At 39.3% G+C, this 20,975-nt stretch overlaps 1 protein-coding gene across 1 annotated transcript in view; it reads left to right on the plus strand.

The window, feature by feature from the left end:
• INTS9 (integrator complex subunit 9) overlaps positions 1-20,975 on the plus strand; it is a 148,103-nt gene that overhangs the window by 103,672 nt on the left and 23,456 nt on the right. The window contains exons 9-11 of the mRNA XM_008249049.5: positions 5,707-5,818; positions 9,080-9,260; positions 17,402-17,462. Coding sequence (XP_008247271.1) covers positions 5,707-5,818; positions 9,080-9,260; positions 17,402-17,462 — 354 coding nt within the window. The remainder of the gene's footprint in view (positions 1-5,706; positions 5,819-9,079; positions 9,261-17,401; positions 17,463-20,975) is intronic.

Here is a 20,975-nt window from a genome sequence, read left to right on the forward strand (position 1 = left end):
TATAAAATAAATTAAAAAATGAGTACTGGGGCATGTACTTAGCCTAGGAATTAAGATGTCCTCATCCTGGGTCAGCATTGCGGTGTAGCAGGTAAAGCTGCCACCTGCAATGCTGGCATCCCATACGAGTACCAGTTCATGTCTCAGCTGCTCCACTTCCGATCCAGCTCCCTGCTAAAGGCCTGGGAAAAGCTTGGGCCCCTGCGACCCATGTGAGAGAACCAGAAGAAGCTCCTGGCACACGCATCACATGTGATATATATATATATCACAGTTTCTTTATCCGGTCATCAGTTGATGGACATCTGGATTGATTCCATATCTTAGCTATAAACATAGGGGAACAGATAACTCTTTCATATGCTGATTTCATTTCCTTCAGGTAAATTCCCAGGAGTGGAATGACTGGGTCATATGATAGATCTGTTTTCAATTCTGTGAGGAATCTCCATATTGTCTTCCATAGTGGTTATACTAGTTTACATTCCTACCACCAACAGTGTATTAGGATACCTTTTTCCCCACATCCTTGCCAGCATTTGTTATTTTTTGATTTTTGGATGATATCCATTCCAAATGGTGGTGAGGTAAAACCTCATTATGGTTTTTATTTGCATTTCCCTAATGGCTAGTGATCCTGAGCATCTTTTTATGTATCTCTTGGTATCTGTATTTCATCCTTTGAAAAATGCCTGTTCATGTCCTTTGTCTTAACTGGACTGTTTTATTGTTGGGTTTCTTGAGCTTCTTATACATCCTGGATGTTAATCCTTTATCAGTTATATAGTTTGCAAATATTTTCTCCCATTCTGTCAGTTGCCTATTTGTTGATGTTTCTTTTGCTGGGCAGAAGCGCCTTGGCTTGATATAATTCCATTTGTCTATTTTTGCCTTTATTACCTATGCTTCTGGGGTCTTATCCAGTAAGTCTTTGCCTATACTAGTGTCTTGCATTGTTTTCCCCTAGTGATTCGATGGTTTCAGATCTTAGATTTAGATCTCTGATCCATTGTGAATCAATTTTTGTTTAGGGTATAAGGTAGAAGTCTTGTTTCATAATTGTGCATGCAGAGATCCAATTTTCCTAACACCATTTGTTGAAGAGATTATTGTCCTTTTCTCACAGAGTGATTTTAGCTCTTTTGTCAAAGATAAGTTGGTTACAGATGTGTGGATTGATTTCTGGGCGCTCTAATTTGTTCCATTGGTCCACATATCTATTCTCATGTGAGTACCAGGCTGTTTTGATTATAACTGCCCTATAATAACATCTCTATTTTTGTTGAAGGTACCCAGCAGATCCCCATATACATCATACTTCCACTGTTTTATCTTTTACTTTGAGAGTAAATCTACTGAGCAATCCCCAAATTGCTTGCAAATTGGCAACACTGGACTCCTTGCCTCCTTAGTCTTTTAAATCATTTTACTTTCGACATTTCTTTTAGACTACATCTGTGACTTCAGATTTAGAAGTCCCCTAGCAGAGTTGGAGAACATCCCGCCTGTGGGCCATGTAAGGTGCGAAGTCATTTGGTCTGTCCCTGCCAGGGCAACCTCAGGCAGGACTCAAATCTGTAGCAGGCTGATTTTTTAAGTTCATAATTTTGTATGGCCCTCAAATGATGTTAAATACTCAAATGGCATTTCACAGAAAAAAAAATTTCCCACCCCTGCTTAAAGGTTTTTTTCATTTGTTTCAGTTTTACCCTTGGTACTTTTTGTTGATGAAAGGCAGTATAAGAGAGGGAGGGAGGGACAAAGAGATCTTGCATCTGCCTGTTTACTCCCAGGTGACCACAAAAGCCAGGGCTAGGCCAGCCAAAGCCAGGAGCCAAGAACTCCATCCAGGTCTCCTGCATGGTGGCAGAGACCCAACTAGTTGGGCCATCTTCCTCTGCTTGCCTAGGCACATTCGTGGGGAGCTGGATTGGAAGCAGAACAGCCAGGACTCCAAACCTTACTCTGTTATGTGATGCTTGTGCCATGAGTGGTGACTTAACCTGCTGTGCCACAATGCCACCCCCTTCAAGGTCTTACGATGTCCATTGTCCTAAGTATCTAGTCTAATCTCAGCTGTCTACTTGTTCCATTTCCTCAGCTGCCATGAAATTATAATTTCTTCCCTTTGTGTTTGGGTTGCCATAAGCAAGCATTGTGCTAGAGAGCGGGAAAGAAATCCTAACATTCAAGGAGCTCCATAGACCTTTGTGGGACACAGAGAAATAAATAGGCAATCACAATTCAGTGTGTTTAGTGCCGAGTTAGAAAGGACTGGATGTTCTGGGGACACATGCAGGAGGGGACATTTTGGTAGAGGAGAAAGAAGGGATGTCACAGAGATGTTCCAGTAGCTCACATTGAATCTTAAGTTTCTTAGCAAAAGAAGAAAACAAGAACTAAAACTTCATCTGCCAAAAAGCCATCTGCTACTGACCTCACTTGACCTGGTGCAGCTCTCTAGCCTGCTTGCCTCTTGGCATGTATACTCTGAGCAACTCATAAACATTGTGTTAGATTTTCTGTGGATTTTAGAAAAATTTTTGTTTTTCATTATACATTAATGCTGTCTCTTTGATTATATTGTAAAAGCTTCTAGAAATAGAGACTTCTTTTTCTCAGGCCTTAAGTAAAGTGTTCAATAAAGTAGCATCTGAGGACCAACACCATAGCCAGAGCACTCCTGGGCCTAGGGGCTTCCACAGTTTTATTCCATAAGCTCATTTGTGACTTTCAGTTCAGTGAGGTGTATTTATTTCATCATTAGACAAGGTGGATTTTGCTTTGTGTGTATGTGCATGTGAACAAAGTTCTCCCATTTGAAGCACCGAGTAAGTGGCTATGACACCAGTAATTTATACATTTGCCCTTTAGTGGGGAAATGGAGATGTCTGAGGTGTCACCTTGGTTTGGAGAGTGTCACTAACAGCCTTTTAAGCTTGGCTTTTTACTGGCGCCCTGGGAGTTGACAACAATGTCTCTAAGTTATAGGCTGACCTGATTGTGAAGCCTCTTGTGACTGCTCTTACTCGGGATGTTCACACTGTAGGTACGCCTCAGTCTGTGAGCATTTAATTTTCAAAGGAAGAATACGCTGGTGTCTGAGGTTCAGAGATAATGTTTTCAGGGCCAGAGTTTGCTCCCCATTATATGTTTTCATCTGGATTGGTAGTTCTTAACCTTTTAGGAGTCCTGGCCCATAATAAAGCCCAGTAAGATCTGTGGGGAAATGTACACAGGCATACAAAGAATTGCATAGTCCATTTCAGGGGGTTCCTGGACTCTGAAGTCCCCCATCAGCCCTGGGGATTATTATTGGCTTCTTCTAACAAGGTTCATATCAAATTGTTGCTTTTTAAACTAATTATGTTACCCAATATGATCCTTTGTCACTTTTGTCACCATTTTGGTTTCATCTCGTTGGTGCCTGCACACAGGATACAATTCCAGCCTCATTACACATCTGCTGCTAAAAATCCTTTGCACTTTACTTCTTCCTTCCTTCCTTCCTCCCTCCCTCCCTCCCTCCCTCCCTCCCTCCCTCCCTCCCTCCCTCCCTCCCTTCCTTCCTTCCTTCCTTCCTTCGGGGAAAACAATGAATGTTTCTCTATTTGTTTGAGAAGACCAAATCCATAGATCATTTCTTCAGATAAAAACCTTTTTTTTTTTTAAGATTTATTTATTTGATAGGCAGAGTGACAGAGAGATCTTCCACCCTCTGTTTCATTCCTTAAATTGCTGCAACAGCCAGGACTGAGCCAGGCTGAAGCCAGGAGCCAGGAGCTTCTTCCAGGTCTCTCATGAGGGTACAGGGATCCAAGCACTTGGGCCATGCTCCACTGCTTTCCCAGGCACGTTAGCAGAGAACTGGATCAGAAGTGGAGCAGCTGGGACTCAAAATGGCATCCATATGGGATGCTGGCTCTACAGTGGCAGCTTTACCTGCTGGCCCCAAGACAAAGCTTTTTACAGGTATAGGTGCATGTTTGTGCAAAAGGGTATTATATACAGTTGTCATATTCACACTGGACTTTTATATGCCCACATTAAAGAAATGTTTTTCAGGTTATAAAACAGCTTATAGCATGTGACCACAATGATGTTATTTAAAAACTAATGAAGACCATCTATCTGAGCTTGTATAAAACACTGAGGGAAAATACCTTGAAAGGCACATTCCTCAGAGAATAACAGTGTACAGATGGTAGGACTTTGCTGGGATACTAGTCAGACTTTTCTTTTTTTACTGGGAAATTTACTCAGAGAAAGGAGACATGAGACTTCCTAATAAACTCTATTACTAGCTCTTCTTTTCTCCTAACATTCCAGTGAGGATTTTAAGTGGAGAATAGGAAAAGATGTGTCACAAATGAAAACATGCAGCATCACAACCTATGAACCTCCTTCTTGGTTCCAGTCCGAGTCCTTATTTATTTAGAAAAGACAGTAATTTTTGGAAATGGTATATAAGCAATCAAAATGAAATTCAAATTGTACTGGGTAAAGACAAAACACAACATCCTAAGTTCCATCTCATCCTATGCTAAAGGATTTCCAAGTCCACAACAAAGATGGCAACTCAGGAGATTCACACGAGTTTCCTGGGGAAAATAAGTGAAGGCAGCTCTGTTTCTTAAGAAACCCAATCAAGAGCCATGGCAAATCACTGCACTATAGTCAGGGAATTAGGAGCAGGCATAGGTTTCTAATTCCTAATCCAGTGTTCTTCGGCCTCCTCTGCCACTAGGACATCGTGTAAATTACCTCATCTCTTCCGTCCCAGCTCCATATTCCCAGTAATGTACACTTATTTCCTGTACTTCCCAGAGTTATTTTGAGAATCAAATTATGCAGTGTGCTAGTGCTTAAAGTGTGAGTCCCAGAGCAGCACCAGGAGCAGCTCCTTGGAACTTGTTAGAAGTGTAGATTCTCAGCTCCAACTCAGATCCGAATCGAAAACTCTGGGATTGGGCCCAACAATCCATGTTTAACAAACCCTCACACAGGGTAAGTTTAGAGACTCACCATGTGAGATGGCATCATTAGAGAGTAAAGTGTGTTATAGAAATATGAGATGCTGGGGCCAGCATTGTGGCATAAGGAGTTAAGCCGCTGCCTGCAATGCTGGCATCCCATAAGGGCTGCTCTGCTTCCAATCCAGCACCCTGCTTTTGCACCTGGGAAAGCAGTGGAAGATGGCGCAAGTCCTTGGGTCCCTGTACCCATGTGGGAGACCCTGATGGAGCTCTTGGCTTTGACCTGGCGCAGCCCCTGCCATTGCAGCCATCGGGGGAGTGAACCAGTGGATGGATGTTTTCTCTCTTTCCCTTGCTCTCTTTGTAACTCTGCCTTTCAGATAAATAAAATAAATCTTTAAAAAGAAATATGAGATGCTTTAATTTAAAGTTTGTATAGTGAAACATAATGATCTTCAGTTTCCAATTCTATGAATTTTTATACCATGTAATCACCACCCTCAAGTATAGAATTCATTCATCTCTCCATTGAGTTTCTTGTGCTTCCTCCTGTTGCCCTGCCCTTTGGCAACTGCTGTTCAGTGACGGGTTTTTTTCATGAGCAGGGATAACAGAACTTGCTGCTGGAATGGACACACAAAGAGTGATACTTTATTCTCCTGCTCATTTACTGTTGGTGGATAACAATTCCTTTTCAAATTACTAAGCATAGTTCTCTGTTGTTTTTCAGCCCATGGATCAAACTTCTCTCAAAAACAGCGATGTTCTTGTTCTGACAGGGCTTACCCAGATTCCCACTGCAAACCCGGATGGCATGGTGGGAGAGTTCTGCAGCAACCTAGGTAGGCAGCTGTCTCAGGTCTGCCCTTCGCACAGACATCTTGAACTTACGTTTTGATTCCTTACTTGTATAATGCTCTTTGCCCCTTCCCTTCACATTCACATCTTCTGATGCCTCTTTTAAGCCTCCATCCATTTTATATTTTGAATTTACAACAGTGGTACAATGAAGAAGTGTATCCTTTCCCCGTTAATTTTTGGTTGGTTTATGTTTTCTTCTTTGAGGGTAAGACTAAATTGAGAGGCATGAGATATTTTCTCTCTGGAGGAAATTTATTTTCCTTTGGATATAATTATCAATAAAATCGAGAAATCCTTTTTTTTTATAAAGATTGATTTTTTTATTTATTTGAAATAAATGAAAGAGGAGGAGAGACAGAAATCTTTCATCCACTGGTTCAATCCCCAGATGTTCACAATGGCTGGCACTGAGCCAGGCTGAAGCCAGGAGCCCAGAGCTTCTTCCTGGTTTCTCATGTTGGTGCAGGAGCCCAAGCACTTGGGCTATCTTCCACTGCTTTCCCAGGCACATATGAGCTCATCTCCTTCATCTCTGACAACTTTAATTGATAATACTTGTGCTCTAGAAAGACAAAATGGTCATCTTTCTACATTTACATTGAGATTTCACTTACCCATGTTATAGTCATAGTCTGTTTTTGTCCTTTACTGTTTTAAACCAAAGATGATTTATTCTTACCTTGGAAAAATTATTGGACTGGTCTCAACTAAAGACTTTGGTTTGTCTTTTGTTTATAATGTAGAGTCATAGACTCAAGTAGTGTAGTTTTTAAAACATTTTTTAATTGAGAAGCACAAAGAGAGAGAGGGAAGGAGAGCACTGTCGTCACTGGTTCACTCTCCACATGTTCGCAAGGCAGGGGACTGAAACCAAGAGTCGGGAACTCAGTCCCAGTTTTTCATGTGAGTGACAGGAGCCAAATTACTTATGTCATCACTGCTGCCTCCCAGTATCCATGTTAGCAGGAAGCTGGAATAAGGAACTAGAACCAGGGATCAAACCCTAGTACTCTTATAATGTCTTAACCTAGTAAGCTAAACTCCTTGCCCCCTTTTTAAAACATTTTTTTTTTAGATTTATTTGAGACAGAAATACAAATAGAGGAAGAATAGAACTCTAAACTTCAAGAAACTTTATTCCGCATCCTTTGTCTCTCAGAGTGGGTTTGCTAACTGCTTGCTTTAAGATCAACACGACTACTTATTAAAAATTCAAATTTGAGGGGCCACTGCTATGGCATAGTACGTTAAGCTTCTGCCTACAGTGCCAGTATTTTTAATTCCATTTTCCATGAACTTTTTATTTCCTGTTATAAAGTGATTTTATTAAATTGATTTGGGGGGCCGGCATTGTGGTGTAGTGGATAAAACACCACCTGCTGTGCTGGCATTTCCATATGGGTGCTGGTTCAAGTCCCAGGTACTCCACTTCTGATCCAGCTTTCTGCTATGGCCTCGGAAAGCAGTGGAAGATGGCCCAAGTCCTTAGGCCCCAACACCCACGTGGAAGGCCTGGGAGAAGCTCCTAGCTCCTGGCTTCGATTGGTCTGGCTCCAGCCATTGCTGCCATTTAGGGAGTGAACCAGCAAATGAAGACCTCTTTGTCTCTCCCTCTCTATTTAACTGTGTAACTCTGCCTCTCAAATAAATAATAAATCTTTTTTTAAAAAAATGCAAATTTGAGGAACCTATCAACAAACCTGATAAGTCAGAATCTCTTCGGGAAGAGAGACACAGGAGAAAAGCTGCATTTTTAAAATACATATCCCTGACAGTTTTCAGTCAAACTAAAGATTAAGAATCACTGATCTCATTCATTCCCCTCATTTAAATGATGGAGAAATTGAGGTCCAGCAAGGTTTTTAGGGCTCACTTGTAGTCCTATAGCTTGGGACCAAGGCAGACTAAAGCTAGGCTTTTGAGCCATGACCACAAAAGTTGATTTTTTTGCCATTTTACCATACTCTAATAATGACCAATTATACCAGTACTCAAGTTATAGAATCTGGGTGAACCTATACATCAGATTTGAGAAGAGAGAAGGATATGAGGCATTAAAGACTTAATGTTCTGTATCCAATAGCCATATGCATCAATCAATTTGTCTTGGAAACTAAGCAAAAAACAAGCATGAGTAGATACTTTTTTTAAAGTAAATTATGGAGAATTTTTTTTAGAGATATATTTTATTTATTTGAAAGAAAATACAGACAGAGAAGGAGAGACAGAGAGAGAGAGAGAGATCGTCCGTCTGATGGTTCACTCCCCAAATGGCCTCAATGGCCTGGGTTAGGCCAGACAAAAGCCAGGAGCTTCTTCCAGGTCTCTCAGGGGCCTAAGCACTGGGCCATCTGCTGCTGCTTTTCCAGGCACATTAGCAGGGAGCTGGGTCAGAACTGGAGCAACCAGGACATGGACCAGTGCCCAGATGAGATCACAGGCAGTGTCACCACAGTACTGCTACACCACAATGCTGGCCCCGAGAAGTTTTTGTTTTTATAGACAAACCCTATTGAAGGAAAACACTGATATGAGTTAAATGGAATAAATTGGGCCTGATTCCTTATAGGAATCAGAGAAGGAGCTTAGAGTTTCTATCCTGAAACTCAGCTGCTATTGGTAACCTTTAAAGCCCAAGCCTTGGGGCTGGCATTTGCCCTGCTGGTTTAGATGCCCATGTTTCATGTCAGAGTGCCTTGGTCTGAGTCCTGACTCCACTCCCAAACCTACCTTCCTGATTGCGCACCCTGGGAGGAAGCAGATGATGGCTCAAGTAGTTGGGCCCCTGCCGCCCACACGGGAGACTTGGGTTAAGTTCCCAGCTCCCGGCTTCAGTCCCTCTTGCCAGCATAGGGTGGATGAACCAGCAAATGGAAGCTCTCTGTCTGTCCCTGTTTCCCTGCCTCTCAGATAAATACATAAAATTAAAAAACAAAACAAACAAACAAACCAAAAAAACCAAAAAACATGCCCTTAAATGTATACTTTATTCCCAGAGGCTTAGACTATGATGAAAAAATCAGCTGTCAGCACTGAGATTGCTTTGCTTTGCTGCTGTTCTTCAGATGAGCAGGTTATTATTCATGTGAGTCACTTACAAGAACAGAAGTAGGAAAAAACAAAAACAAATGCAAATGCTCTTTTCAAAGTTACAGTCTACTTGTACAACATTCTGCCTTTTGATACGGTTTTTGTTTGTGTTTTTTTTTTTTTTTCCTCTCCTCTGTCTTCTACTTTCCTAGCTCTGACAGTCCGAAATGGAGGAAACGTGTTGGTTCCCTGCTACCCTTCTGGAGTGATCTATGACCTCCTCGAGTGCCTGTATCAATACATTGACTCTGCTGGACTCTCCAGTGTCCCCTTCTACTTCATCTCCCCAGTGGCTAATAGCTCACTTGAGTTTTCCCAGATTTTTGCCGAGTGGTATGTCAGTGTTCTCTGTGAATTCTATTTGTTTGAGTACATTCAAGGACTAAGAAAAATATCCTGCTTTTTTTTCATATTATTCTGAAGCTTTTATTTTGTTGTTTTTCCATACCTGTGATGAGAAAATTGTATTACTAAAAGCCAAACATGTTACATTGGTAGAGTTTAGAAAGGCAGTTATCAAGGAGGGAGGGATGACTCAGCCAACACTTTCAGAATCAGTCACACAAATATTATATATTTACCATTTTACATGCTACCCTCTGCCTGATACAAAGTGAAGTGACATTTTGAAAGCTAAAAAAATTTTCACGTCCAAGCTCACGTTGCCTAAAATGTGTGAGACCAAGTTTGATAAGACAAACTAGAGTTTTTCTATTTCATTAACATGGTGTTTGACAAAACTGTATTTTTAGTACAGCAGGAAATTGATCAAACCTTAGAGTCAGCAAATTTTCAAACATTATAAAGTTTGTGAATCTTTTTAGGATTATTTAGATGCATGTTTGGTTTAATTCCCTTAGCCAAGAAAAGGAGGCAGAGAAATAAAGTAATTTACAGTATATGTGATAGTGCCTTAGAATGGTCCTTCTCAGCCTTCTCGGCTACAGCACGCACCGTGTACAGGGCAAGTTTAATCCCTTTCGGTAGTGCACTAGCCAACTGGACACAGCATTTACTAGTGTCGAATTTAAAAGTAATGTGTACATTGTGTGTTGTAACATATTCATATGTTGTGTTGCCCGTTTCTGCTTCTTTTAAGTACATTTTCTCCCTTTTTGTGGCTTTTTCTTCACTGTATTTACACTCAGGCTTCTCCATCCCATGTGCGTTTTGTTCATCTTTGTCGGTAGAACTGTCACTTCTTATTGGTACCCACTGAGTTTTACTTCGCACACAGGATTTTTTTCCTCCAACATAGGAAGGCAATCTTGAATAATTAATAGTTTACCCTAAGTGCCACTTGCAGGTAGAGAATTTCTCCATCCAAATCCTCAGTAAAAATATGGGAAAAAAGTATCCCCAGGGCCAGCCCTGTGAGCCCTGGGCACTGTGTCCCATCCAGGTGGGTGTGCTTCAAGTCCATGTTTCACCTGTCGTGTTCCATGTTGTCAGAAAATCTCATTAGATGGAATTCAGGACTAATAAAATGAGAGCACTGCAGGTTGTTTTTGCATTTCTGATTTTTAGAGAGTACAGGCAATACATGTTTACTCTGAGGGGAAAACAGCTATAGAAAACAGTAAAGACGCTGAACCATAATTCCACTATCCAGAAGTAACTTTACCACTGTAAGCATTCTGATATGTTTATTCTTTCTACATTGGAATCATGCTGAATATTAATTTTTTAATCCTTTTTAAAAATTAAGTATTAAAGCTTAAAAAAATCTTTGAGAAAAAAATTTCTACATAACTGCATTATTACATTACTTGTGCATCATTTGTGTATGGTTTAATTTAGCTAAGTATTTTCTCAGTATTAGACGGAAGGGCTTTTCCCAATTTTTTGCTTTTAGTAATAAATCTTCCATTAATACCATTCTATTTCTATATGACAATATCTTCTGCTTTAGGTAAATTACTAAAAGTGGGATTACTGGAACAAAGGGTATAATTTTTCTTTAATGTTCATTATCTAAATCTAAATTGCTTTCCAGAAAGATTTTTATGTAAATTGTTCCCTTTTTACCCATTTTCTTAGTAGAGGTTTTCCATTTCTCTTACTTATTTGAGCTTTTTTATATATATATTAAAGACATAAACCTTTTTTTGTATTTCTATAGAATTTTTTCCCTATTTTGACACCTATATTTGAATTTTGCCTTTGATCTTTTTTCTAGTTTTTGAGTAATAATGCTTTGGAATAATTTTAAATATAGAGAAAAGTAAAAATATTGTACAAAGAGTTCCAATATATCTTTTACTCAGTTTCCTCTAATGTTAATCTTTCATCTGATCATATATATCTGTCAAAGGTAAGAAATTAACAATAACAAACTAGTATTAACTCCAATCTTTGTTCTACTTCTATGAGTTTTTTTCATTAAAATATCTTTTTATTTTCCAGGATCCAATCCAAGATACCGCAATGCATTTGGACCTTTGATTTTTTATGTATTTTTTTTAAACTTTTTGCCTTTAGATATTGATAGTTTTAGTCTCTCTCACTATTTCTTCTATTGATAATTATGTTTAGAAAATTTTTTCCTCTGTAAGTGTACATTATTAAGCATAATTTCTTTCAGTTTTGTTGTAGTTTCTTTTCCCTTTTTGCTCATCCTCCCAACTATTTATCTGGATAATGCGAAAAGAAGCATTAACTTAGTTTTTTCTTTTTCCAAAAACCAAGTAATTGCATGTCTAAGTATTATTAATTAAATAATTTTAACTTTTTCAACAGATTTATATTAATTTTGTGTGTTAAACTTTTATATGTACTAAGTTTTATTTCTGAACTATCCTAATTTGTTTATCTATGCTTTGGCGAATTTGATACTAATATGTTTTGCTAACTAGCATCATTTATAATTGTACACTGTAGTAAAAAACATTTCTCCTTTAATTATTTTCTTAATCACAATTCACTGAACTGTTCTTGCTTGAGAACTGAACATCACTTTCCAGAATATCTTTTTGAGTACCTTGAACCCTATAAATTACAAATTGATATCCTTTTAGTAGTCTTCCTATGCCATGACACAAGATGTTTCTCTCAAGCTTTTTTTTAAATTAATTAATTAATTTATTTTTTAGGGAATACAAATTTCATAAGTACAACTTTAGGAATATAGTTATTCTTTCCACCATACCCGCTCTCTCCCCTTCCCAGTCCCATTCTCCATTAAGATTCATTTTCAGTTAACTTTGTACACAGAAGACCAACTCTCTACTAAGTAAAGATTTCAACAATTTGCACACATGCACACACACACACCAAACCTGAGAACTAGTATTATAGTTAACTCTCATAATACAACTCATTAAGGACAGAGGTCCTGCATGGGGAGTTAGTGCAAAGTGACTCCTGTTATTAATTTAACAATTAACACTCATATATGACGTCAGTGATCACCCTAGGCTCTTGACATGAGCTGCCTAGGCTATGGAAGCCTTTTAAATCCAAAAACTCTGTCAGTATTTGGACAAGGCCATAAGCAAAGTGGACGTTCTCTCCTCCCTTCAGAGAAAAGTATATCCTTCTTTGATGGCCACTTCTTTTCACTGGAATCTCACTCACAGGTCCTTCATGTAGAACATTTTTTGCCACAGTTTCTTGGCTTTCCATGCCTGAAATGCTCTCATAGACTTTTCAGCCAGACCAGGAAGCCTTAAGGGCTGATTCTGAGGTCAGAGTGTTACTTAAAGCGACTGTCATTCTATGAGCCTGCTGTGTTGACTGCTTCCCATGTTGGAACATTCTCTCCTTTTTAATTCTATTATTACCAGATACTTGATCCTATTTATATGATCACTTTAACACTTAATCCTATCTATTTGTTCACTTTAACACTTAATATGATCACTTTAACACTTAAGATGGCATTTTTACCACTGAGCTTAATGGGATTTGGGGTCCCATGACAAGTTTTTAAACTGTACCCTTAGAAGTAAGTCCATAGGAATGTATGCAGAACTATACAGCTTTATAGTTAGAAACTTCTTCCTCCCTCTCTTATTCCCACTCTTGTTCTTACTGAGATACATCCTCAATTGACTTTATACATATATGATTAACTCATTGTTAAGTAAAGAGTTCAACAAATAGTGTGAACAAAAAACAAAAAAAAACACAAAACTTTCTCAACATTCAAGACAAGGGCAGCTCAAGTAATGCCTTCTCGAAGTGTCAATTTCACTTCTACAGATTTTGTTTTACGTACCCTATTAGTTCTCACAGATCAGGGAGAACATATGGCATTTGTCCCTTTGGGACTGGCTTATTTCACTAAGTATTTATTTATCACCAGTATTTATTTATTCAGTATTAAGTATTTATTTATTCACCAGATTTATCCATTTTGTTGCAGATGACCAGATTTCATTTTTTTAAACGCTGTGTAGTATTCCATAATGTGCATATCCCATAATTGCTTTATGCAATCTTCGGTTGACAAGCACTTAGATTGATTTTATGTGTTAGCTATTATGAATTGAACTGCAATAAACGTGGAAATGCAGATAACTCTTTTACTTACTGATTTCATTTCCCTTGGGTAAATTCCCAGGCAAGATTGTGATGGCTGGGACCTATGATAGGTCTATATTCAGATTTCTGAGGTATCTCCATACCATCCTCCATAGTGGCTTTACCAGTTTACATTCCCACCAACAGTGTGTTAGGATACCTGTTTCCCCACATCCTCACCAGCCTTTGTTGTTTGTTGATTTTTGTATGAAGGCCTTTCTAACTGGGGTGAGGTAAAACCTCATGGTGGTTTTGATTTGCATTTCCCCAACAGCTAGTAATCCTGGACATTTTTTGATGTGTCTGTTGGATTTGGATTTCCTCTTTTGAAAAATGTCTGTTTAAGTCCTTTGCCCAACTCTTAACTCAGTTGTTTGTTTTGTTGTTGTGGAGTTTCTTGATCTCTTTATATATTCTGGTTATTAATCCTTTATTGGTTGCATAGTTTACAAATAATTTCTCCCATTCTGTTGGTTTCCTCTTCACTTTCCTGGTTGTTTCTTTTGCAGTATGGAAACCTCTCAATTCTCTCAAGCTTCTTTGATGTCCATCACTGAAATCTTAAACATAGTGATCATATAATTACTTCTACCTGTTTCTGTGTATAGTTCTATGTCGTTCCACCCATAAACCTTTGTTAAGTGCCACCACATTTTAAGCACTCAAGATAACAAAAGGGTCTCTGACCTTGAGGAGTCTATCATTAAGGAAGAGGCAGTTGTATAAACCTCCTACCACTTTGAAATAATCTGATACAGATACATGTACACATTCAAAGAGTACATCAAAGAGTTAATGGGAGGTGAAAATAAAAAGATAAGTCTATTTTGGTGCAAAAAGTTTGAAATCCTTGCATATGAGAGAGATCTTCAGAAAGTTCATGGAAAGCACCTCTTGTGAGAAAACTATACATGGATTTCCGTTCATTTTGCACCCAAATAAATTTATCCAGTTTTAATGCCAGCCAGGGCTGGACCAAGCTGAAGCCAGGAAACACAACTCCATCTGGGTCTCCATGTTGGTGCAGGGGCCCAAGCACTCAGGCCATCCTCCACTGCCTTCCCACACTCATTAGGAGGGAGTTGGGTCAGAAGCAGAGTGGCCAGGTCTTGAACCCGCACCCTGATATGGGATGCCTGCAACACAGGTAGCAGCTTAACCCACTGTGGCACAACATTGGCTCACAAAGGTAGCAGAGTTGCTGATTGGGATTAGGGAAACCTCAGCCAGGCCATCCCAGTGAGTGCTGGTGGGCAGGGGGATTCCTTTTATGAAACAAGGTTCACAGCTCACTGATTGAGCACGCTTCCCTGTTTCACCTTGTTCTCCTTTCTTATACAACTTGCCTGTAAAGCACTCTTCCTCCCTACATAAAGAGCTCAGTTACTGAAGTGGACAGATGCTCCAGATTTGCATTAACTTCACAAGTAGTCACTGTGGACCTAGGTGAGGCCTGGCTCCCCAACCCAGGACCACCACAGCCTACTCTGAAGTTTTATTCCCTCTCCTCTTCATTGCTCTGAGAGTTGCTCTGGGCTTTCAGCCTCCAACCCAGCTGCTCACCTAGGTCACTAGGTGGCTCCCACTGTGGCTCCCAGGCCACATGGCTCCTGTTCTCAAGGGTTCTACTCTGACCTTTGTGTGGTCCTGCTTTGACACCTGCAGAAACCCACCTCTTGGCTATCCTGATGTCATCTCCAGTTCTAAGCTAAAAGCACATTTACTTACTGCCTTGTTTGGGTGTTCTGTCTTCACAGAGGGTGGAGGTAAGAAGGAATGGCTCCTGAAGGGCTCTGATCTTTTGATGAGTAAGCATTATCCTGAAGAGCATGTACCTTGTCAGGCCTGGCTGTCAAAGAGTAAGAGGGTCTCTCAGACTCCTAGTTAGAGACTATTCTGGAAGCATTGCTTGTTCCTCATTTTTCCTATTAATGTTGTAGTTTGGGTATAGTTTGATATGAGTGTCCTGCAGGGCTTCTTGTATTGAAATTTAATCCCAATTGTGAGGTGTTAAGAGGGTAGAAACTTAATCGGACTGTAATGTTTAGAAGAGGGGCCTTTGGAAGGGGCTGCATCAGGTTGTTAGGGGGGAGACCCATGATTGAGACTCATGACTCTTAGAAAAGGGCAGAGGTTAGACAGATACCCAGTTAGACACACGCATTTCCTGTCTCTTGCCATTTGATGCTTTGTACTACATTGGGACCCTGCTAGCAAAAAGGCTGTCACCAGATGTGTGCCCTTAACCTTGCACTTCCAGGATCATGAGCCAAATTAAACCTTTTTTTTGTTGTTGTTATAAGGTTATCCAGCCTCAAGAATGTTATTATGGTGATGAAAAACTAATACACCTAATAAACACAGGTCTCCCTTCTAACTCCAGCAGCTACAACCAGAAGATAAAAACTCTCATTGGCTCCTCGACCCCTTTCAGAAAGGCTTGGGGGGGGGGGGTTCTCTATTATACTTGTGTGGGGACTCTGGAACAGAGATATGGAGGGGCTGTTAGCAGAACTGGCTCCAGATACTTGGAAGCAGGTAGACTTTAGAACCTCTCCGTAGATTATAATTTTCTCTGCATCCCTAATCTCTCTCCTCCTAAGGAATGTAGCATAATTTTCTTAGCAACAATCCAAATAGCTTTTGAAATAAGCTGTTATATTTACTTCTCTTTTGGCATTTGAAATAAAGACAGAACCAGTGTCTTTTTAGATAAGATAACTCTGCGAAAGTATCTTGCTTCCATATTTATATCCTTACAAAATGGATATAAAATGATATCTTTGAAGTCAAGGTTAAAGCTAACTAGAGGTAGGGAAAAAATAGATTTATCTTGTATTAAGTTAATGCAAAATCCAAGCCTTGAAGACCTGAATTCCCCTCAAAATAGCATCCACTGGAATTGTTTAAATGCTTTCATGATATTTTGTTAGAATTCTTAAAAGTAGGTTCTAACAAACTACATCAATGTATATGCATTTTTTCTAATTCTTCAAAGTCATACGTGTATAAAACTCATATACGTTGATTTCTAAGTTGCAGGCTTTTTTGCCACATTTCTTTTGTCCAGACTTCTATATATTGTAGACCTGTATCTGACTAGGAAAAATCGTAGATTACCTGAAACAGTCGCCATAGTTAGAGTTGGCAGCTCTGCTGTTAATGAAACAGTGCATGTGCACATAGAGCCATGTCTCTGAAAAAGGTAAAGGTTTTCCCCTCAAAACAGATGACGGGGCCAGCCCTTTGGTGTAGCGAGTGAAGCTACCACCTGCAGTGCCGACATCTCATGTGGGTACCAGTTCGAGTCTCGGCTGCTCCACTTCCAATCCATCTCTGCTATGGCCTGGGAAAGCAGTAGAGGATAGCCCGGGTCCTTGGGTCCCTGTACCTGCATGGGAGACCTGGAGGAAGTTCCTGGCTCCTGGCTTTGGACCCATGCAGCTCCAGCCATCGTGGCCATCTGGGGAGTGAACCAGCAGATGGAAGATTTCTCTCTCTGTCTCTCCCTCTCTCTGTGATTCTACCTCTCAAATAAATAAATAAATCTTTAAAAAAAAAAACCTGATAGCAACAGTATTCAATATAACATCTTGGATTGGACCCTGGAATAGTAAAAAAAAAAAAAAATGAGTGGAAACACTGGTGAAATCTGAATAAAGTTTGGAATTTAGTTAATTGTAATATGTTAATGTTAATTTCTTGACTTTATGCATAACAAGTTTATTTTTTTAAAAAAGGAAATGTGTTGGGAATTTCAAAGGTTAAAAAATTGCACACAAAAACCCTGTGTCCTGAGTGCTGCGTAGGGACTGGTTTTTAATTGACAGTGAGTTTCACTGGCTGAAAATGTTTAAATAAACTGTGTTACTTGTGCTGCTGCCATTAGGTGGCACCAAATGCAACAGTATGGCCTTCTTAACGTGCTTCTCTGTTTTTCCTCTTTAAAGGCTTTGTCACAACAAACAGAGTAAGGTGTATCTCCCAGAACCACCTTTTCCTCATGCAGAGGTAAGAAATAGAATTATTGGGTCAGGGTAGAAAGGAAATGCATATAACTCAGTGTGAATGGGGACAGTGGGTCAGTAAGTGAAAAATACCCCTATGCAAATTTATGCATCCATTGCTTCCCAGGTAAGGTACAGTAAAATACTCTGACTAAAGCATCATTTCTCCTTCTGTTAGTATGATAGTACTGTGATGTCTACACCGTCTGTAACCTCCCTCTGTTCTAGGGACTGAGTGAGAAACTTTATTCTAATGTCTACTGCTAGCTTTTTGGAGTAATACATTAACCTATCATCAAAGGTTTTTTCCAGTTAGTTATATAATCATATATATAAGTGTTTCTTGACAAATTTTTAAAGATGAAAATAGTTCTGTTTAAAAGAAAGAAAAAAAATTCCCCTCCCCTCAGAGAACTGATAAATGGGTTTTTTTGGTTTGTTTGTTTTGTTTTTTAAATATTTTTTTATTTATATAAGGTGACCAAATTTCATGTATTTCTTATGTACAGAGTTAGGAGCATAGTGATACTTCCCAGTGTACTCTCCATCCCGCCCATGCTCCCACACTCTCTCCTCCTTCTTTTCTTACTCTTTTATTTTTTACAGTGACATGTTTTCAGTTTATTTTATAACCATAAGTTTAACCTTCCACCAAGTTGACAGTTCAACAAATAGTAAGAAGAAGAAAAAATAACTATTCCTCAACAGTAGAGACAAGGACTCTAAACAATAATCAGATCTCAAAATGTTGATTTCACTCATCTACATTACATTTTTTGCACTGTATTAGTTATCACAGATGAGGGAAAACATGATATTTGTCTTTTGGGGACTGGCTTATTTCACTAGGTATTATACTTAGTGATAAAAGTTTTTATGTAGCTGAATGTCCAGGCTTGTTTCCATTTGGTTTTTTAACCAAATGGTGTATTGTGGATACTTTTCTTTGTGATTCATATTATTATTTCTGCTGCCTAATATTCCATAGCATAATATGAACATACTGTAATGAACTTAATGTTATCAGATTTGGACACTTCAGAAGTCTGGCAATGTCTGCCAAAGCTGTATGGTATACTCAGTGCCTCAGCAGTTTTGTTCCTAAAGGTATGTATTGAACAGAAGTGCACAGGCATCATGGAATTCTTGGTAATAATAAGAATACATGCCCAAATGCTGGCCTGCAGTGGGATAGATTTTGTAGTACATTCTCACAGTGGAATACCTTACATCAGTGAGAGTAAGTGTGAATAGAAGTATTACAAATAGAAAAACAAAAACTGAAGGTGGGCAATGAGAATAAACAAACCCCAATGCAACAGTGTAGATGAAGTTCACAAACAGTGTGAAAGGACAAAGCCAGATATAAAAGAATACATATAGTGTGACATTATTTATGTAAAAATTTAAAAACATGACAAACTAACCTATGTAATATTATGTATGTAAAAGTTTAAAAACATGAATCATAAGAAGCCAGGATAATATTTATCCTTAGGTGAGGGTGGGATAGTAATGATTAGGAGGAAACACAGATTTCTAAAGAGCTAGTAATGCTTTTGTTTCTTGATGTGTGAATAGGTTTGTTCATGTGTTCATTATAAAAAAAAGTGTATGGGGGCCAGCATTAAGGTTTAACGGGTTAAGCCACCACCTAACGCGCTAGCATCCCATATGAGCTCCAGTTTGAGTCCTGGCTGCTCCATTTCCTATCCAGTTCACTGTTAATGCACCTGGAAAAGCAGCAGAGGAAGGCCTAAGTCTTTGGGCCCTTTTACCCACACGGGAAGCCTGGGAGAGGCTCCTGGCTTCAGTCTGGCTCAGTCCTGGCTGCTGTGGCCATATGGGGAGTGAACCAGTGGATGGAAGATTTCTCTATCTCTCCCTCTCTCCTTGTAATTCTGACTTTTGATAAATAGAATAAATCTTTAAAAAAAAAAAAGTAACAAGAAATAAAGAGAGTTAATGATATGGAAAGAGTTAATCCTTTTGTGTTGGATTATATTGAATTGGTTGTATTGGTATGAACTCAGGTTTTAAATCTGTGTAGATAGACACAGAAAGAAATGTAGTTGTGTGTGTATTTGTACACAAATACACATATAAGTTCATATATATCTTTTCCTGGCTCTGTCCACCAAGAGACTCTGAAGCATTAACACTCCACTAGCCAGTGAACACATCTAGCACATGGATCTTTGTAAATATCATTCTCTACTAAAAGGAACCAGGCCTCTTCAGAAAATATAAAATGAGGCTCAGAAAACAATGGGAGCATGTCAAATGGCCACAAATGAGGTCACCAGAATATCAGAATAACTATGACTATGACCCGTAGAATGACAAACTCTTGAGTCCATAGTGAGATAAAGAGGTAAATGAGAGAGGAGGAGAAGCTCTTTATTCACTAGAATGCCACATAATTAACACAGAAAAGACTCATAGAAGGACCAGTGCTGTGGTGTAGAAGGCTAAGCCTTCCCCTTTGACGCCAGCATCCCACATGGGTGCCAGTTTGTGTCCTGGCTGCTCCTCTTCCTTCCTACCAGCTCTCTGCTTATGGCATGGGAAAGCAGTGTGTTCAGGCCCCTGCACTCATGTGGGAGACCCAGAAGAAGCTCCTGACTTCAGATTGGCCCAGCTGCGGCTGTTATGGCCATATGGTAGTCAACCAGTAAGTGGAAGACCTTTCTGTCTCTCCCTTTCTCTGTAGTCTTTCCCTTAGTCTGTAAAACTACCTTCCAATAAATAATTTAATTTTCAAAAAAAGAAGAGGAAACCATCATTTAGCAGTCATCATAGTAAGAATTTATTCCTGCAAGAATCACCAGTGGGTGCTAAAACCAGAAGAAGAACATTTTAAGCAGAACTTGGTATGCCCAAGTATGCCTCAAGATATGCCCCCACAAAATTCTTATTGCAGGAAAGAAATAGTCCCCTCAGTTTGGGCAAACCTGATACACCTGTGATCAAAATCAACATCACCAATAATTGGACTAATCAACATGTGCCTCTTATATGAATTTTTGAGAAAGCACAGTGTAATTTCTGATAGTTTTGATAAATATATGTCACCTAAATGAGAAGACAGCAATCAGACTGAAGTTCAGGGACCTTCTGCAAAGTAACTTACCCTGAACTTTTCAAAAATGTCAAAGACTAAGAGGACAAGGGAAGACTAAGGACCTGCTAAGAGAATGAAGAGATGTGACAGTTAGATTCACCCTGTGACTGTGGGCTGGGTCTAGGAACAGAAGAAAAGCTTTTTGTTTACTTGTTTGCTAGTAAAGGCAGTGATTAAGCTGGTCAAGTTGGAATGGGGTACACCAATGAACTGCAGAACAGTTGTCCTCCTGTATCACTGGGTTCTGTGATTCAACTAACTGGATTAAAAATATACAGGAAAAGAATTTTTGTATGTACTGAATATTTATATTCCCTTAGAGACACCTGTGTACTCTGTCAGAGTGTCAGGGGTTGATACCCTGTTCCGGCTCCTGACTGCAGATTCCTGCTG

Source organism: Oryctolagus cuniculus, chromosome 2 (genome assembly GCF_051225735.1).
Source record: "Oryctolagus cuniculus isolate XC-2025 breed Fujian yellow rabbit chromosome 2, ASM5122573v1, whole genome shotgun sequence".
In the NCBI taxonomy this organism is placed as follows: domain Eukaryota; kingdom Metazoa; phylum Chordata; class Mammalia; order Lagomorpha; family Leporidae; genus Oryctolagus; species Oryctolagus cuniculus.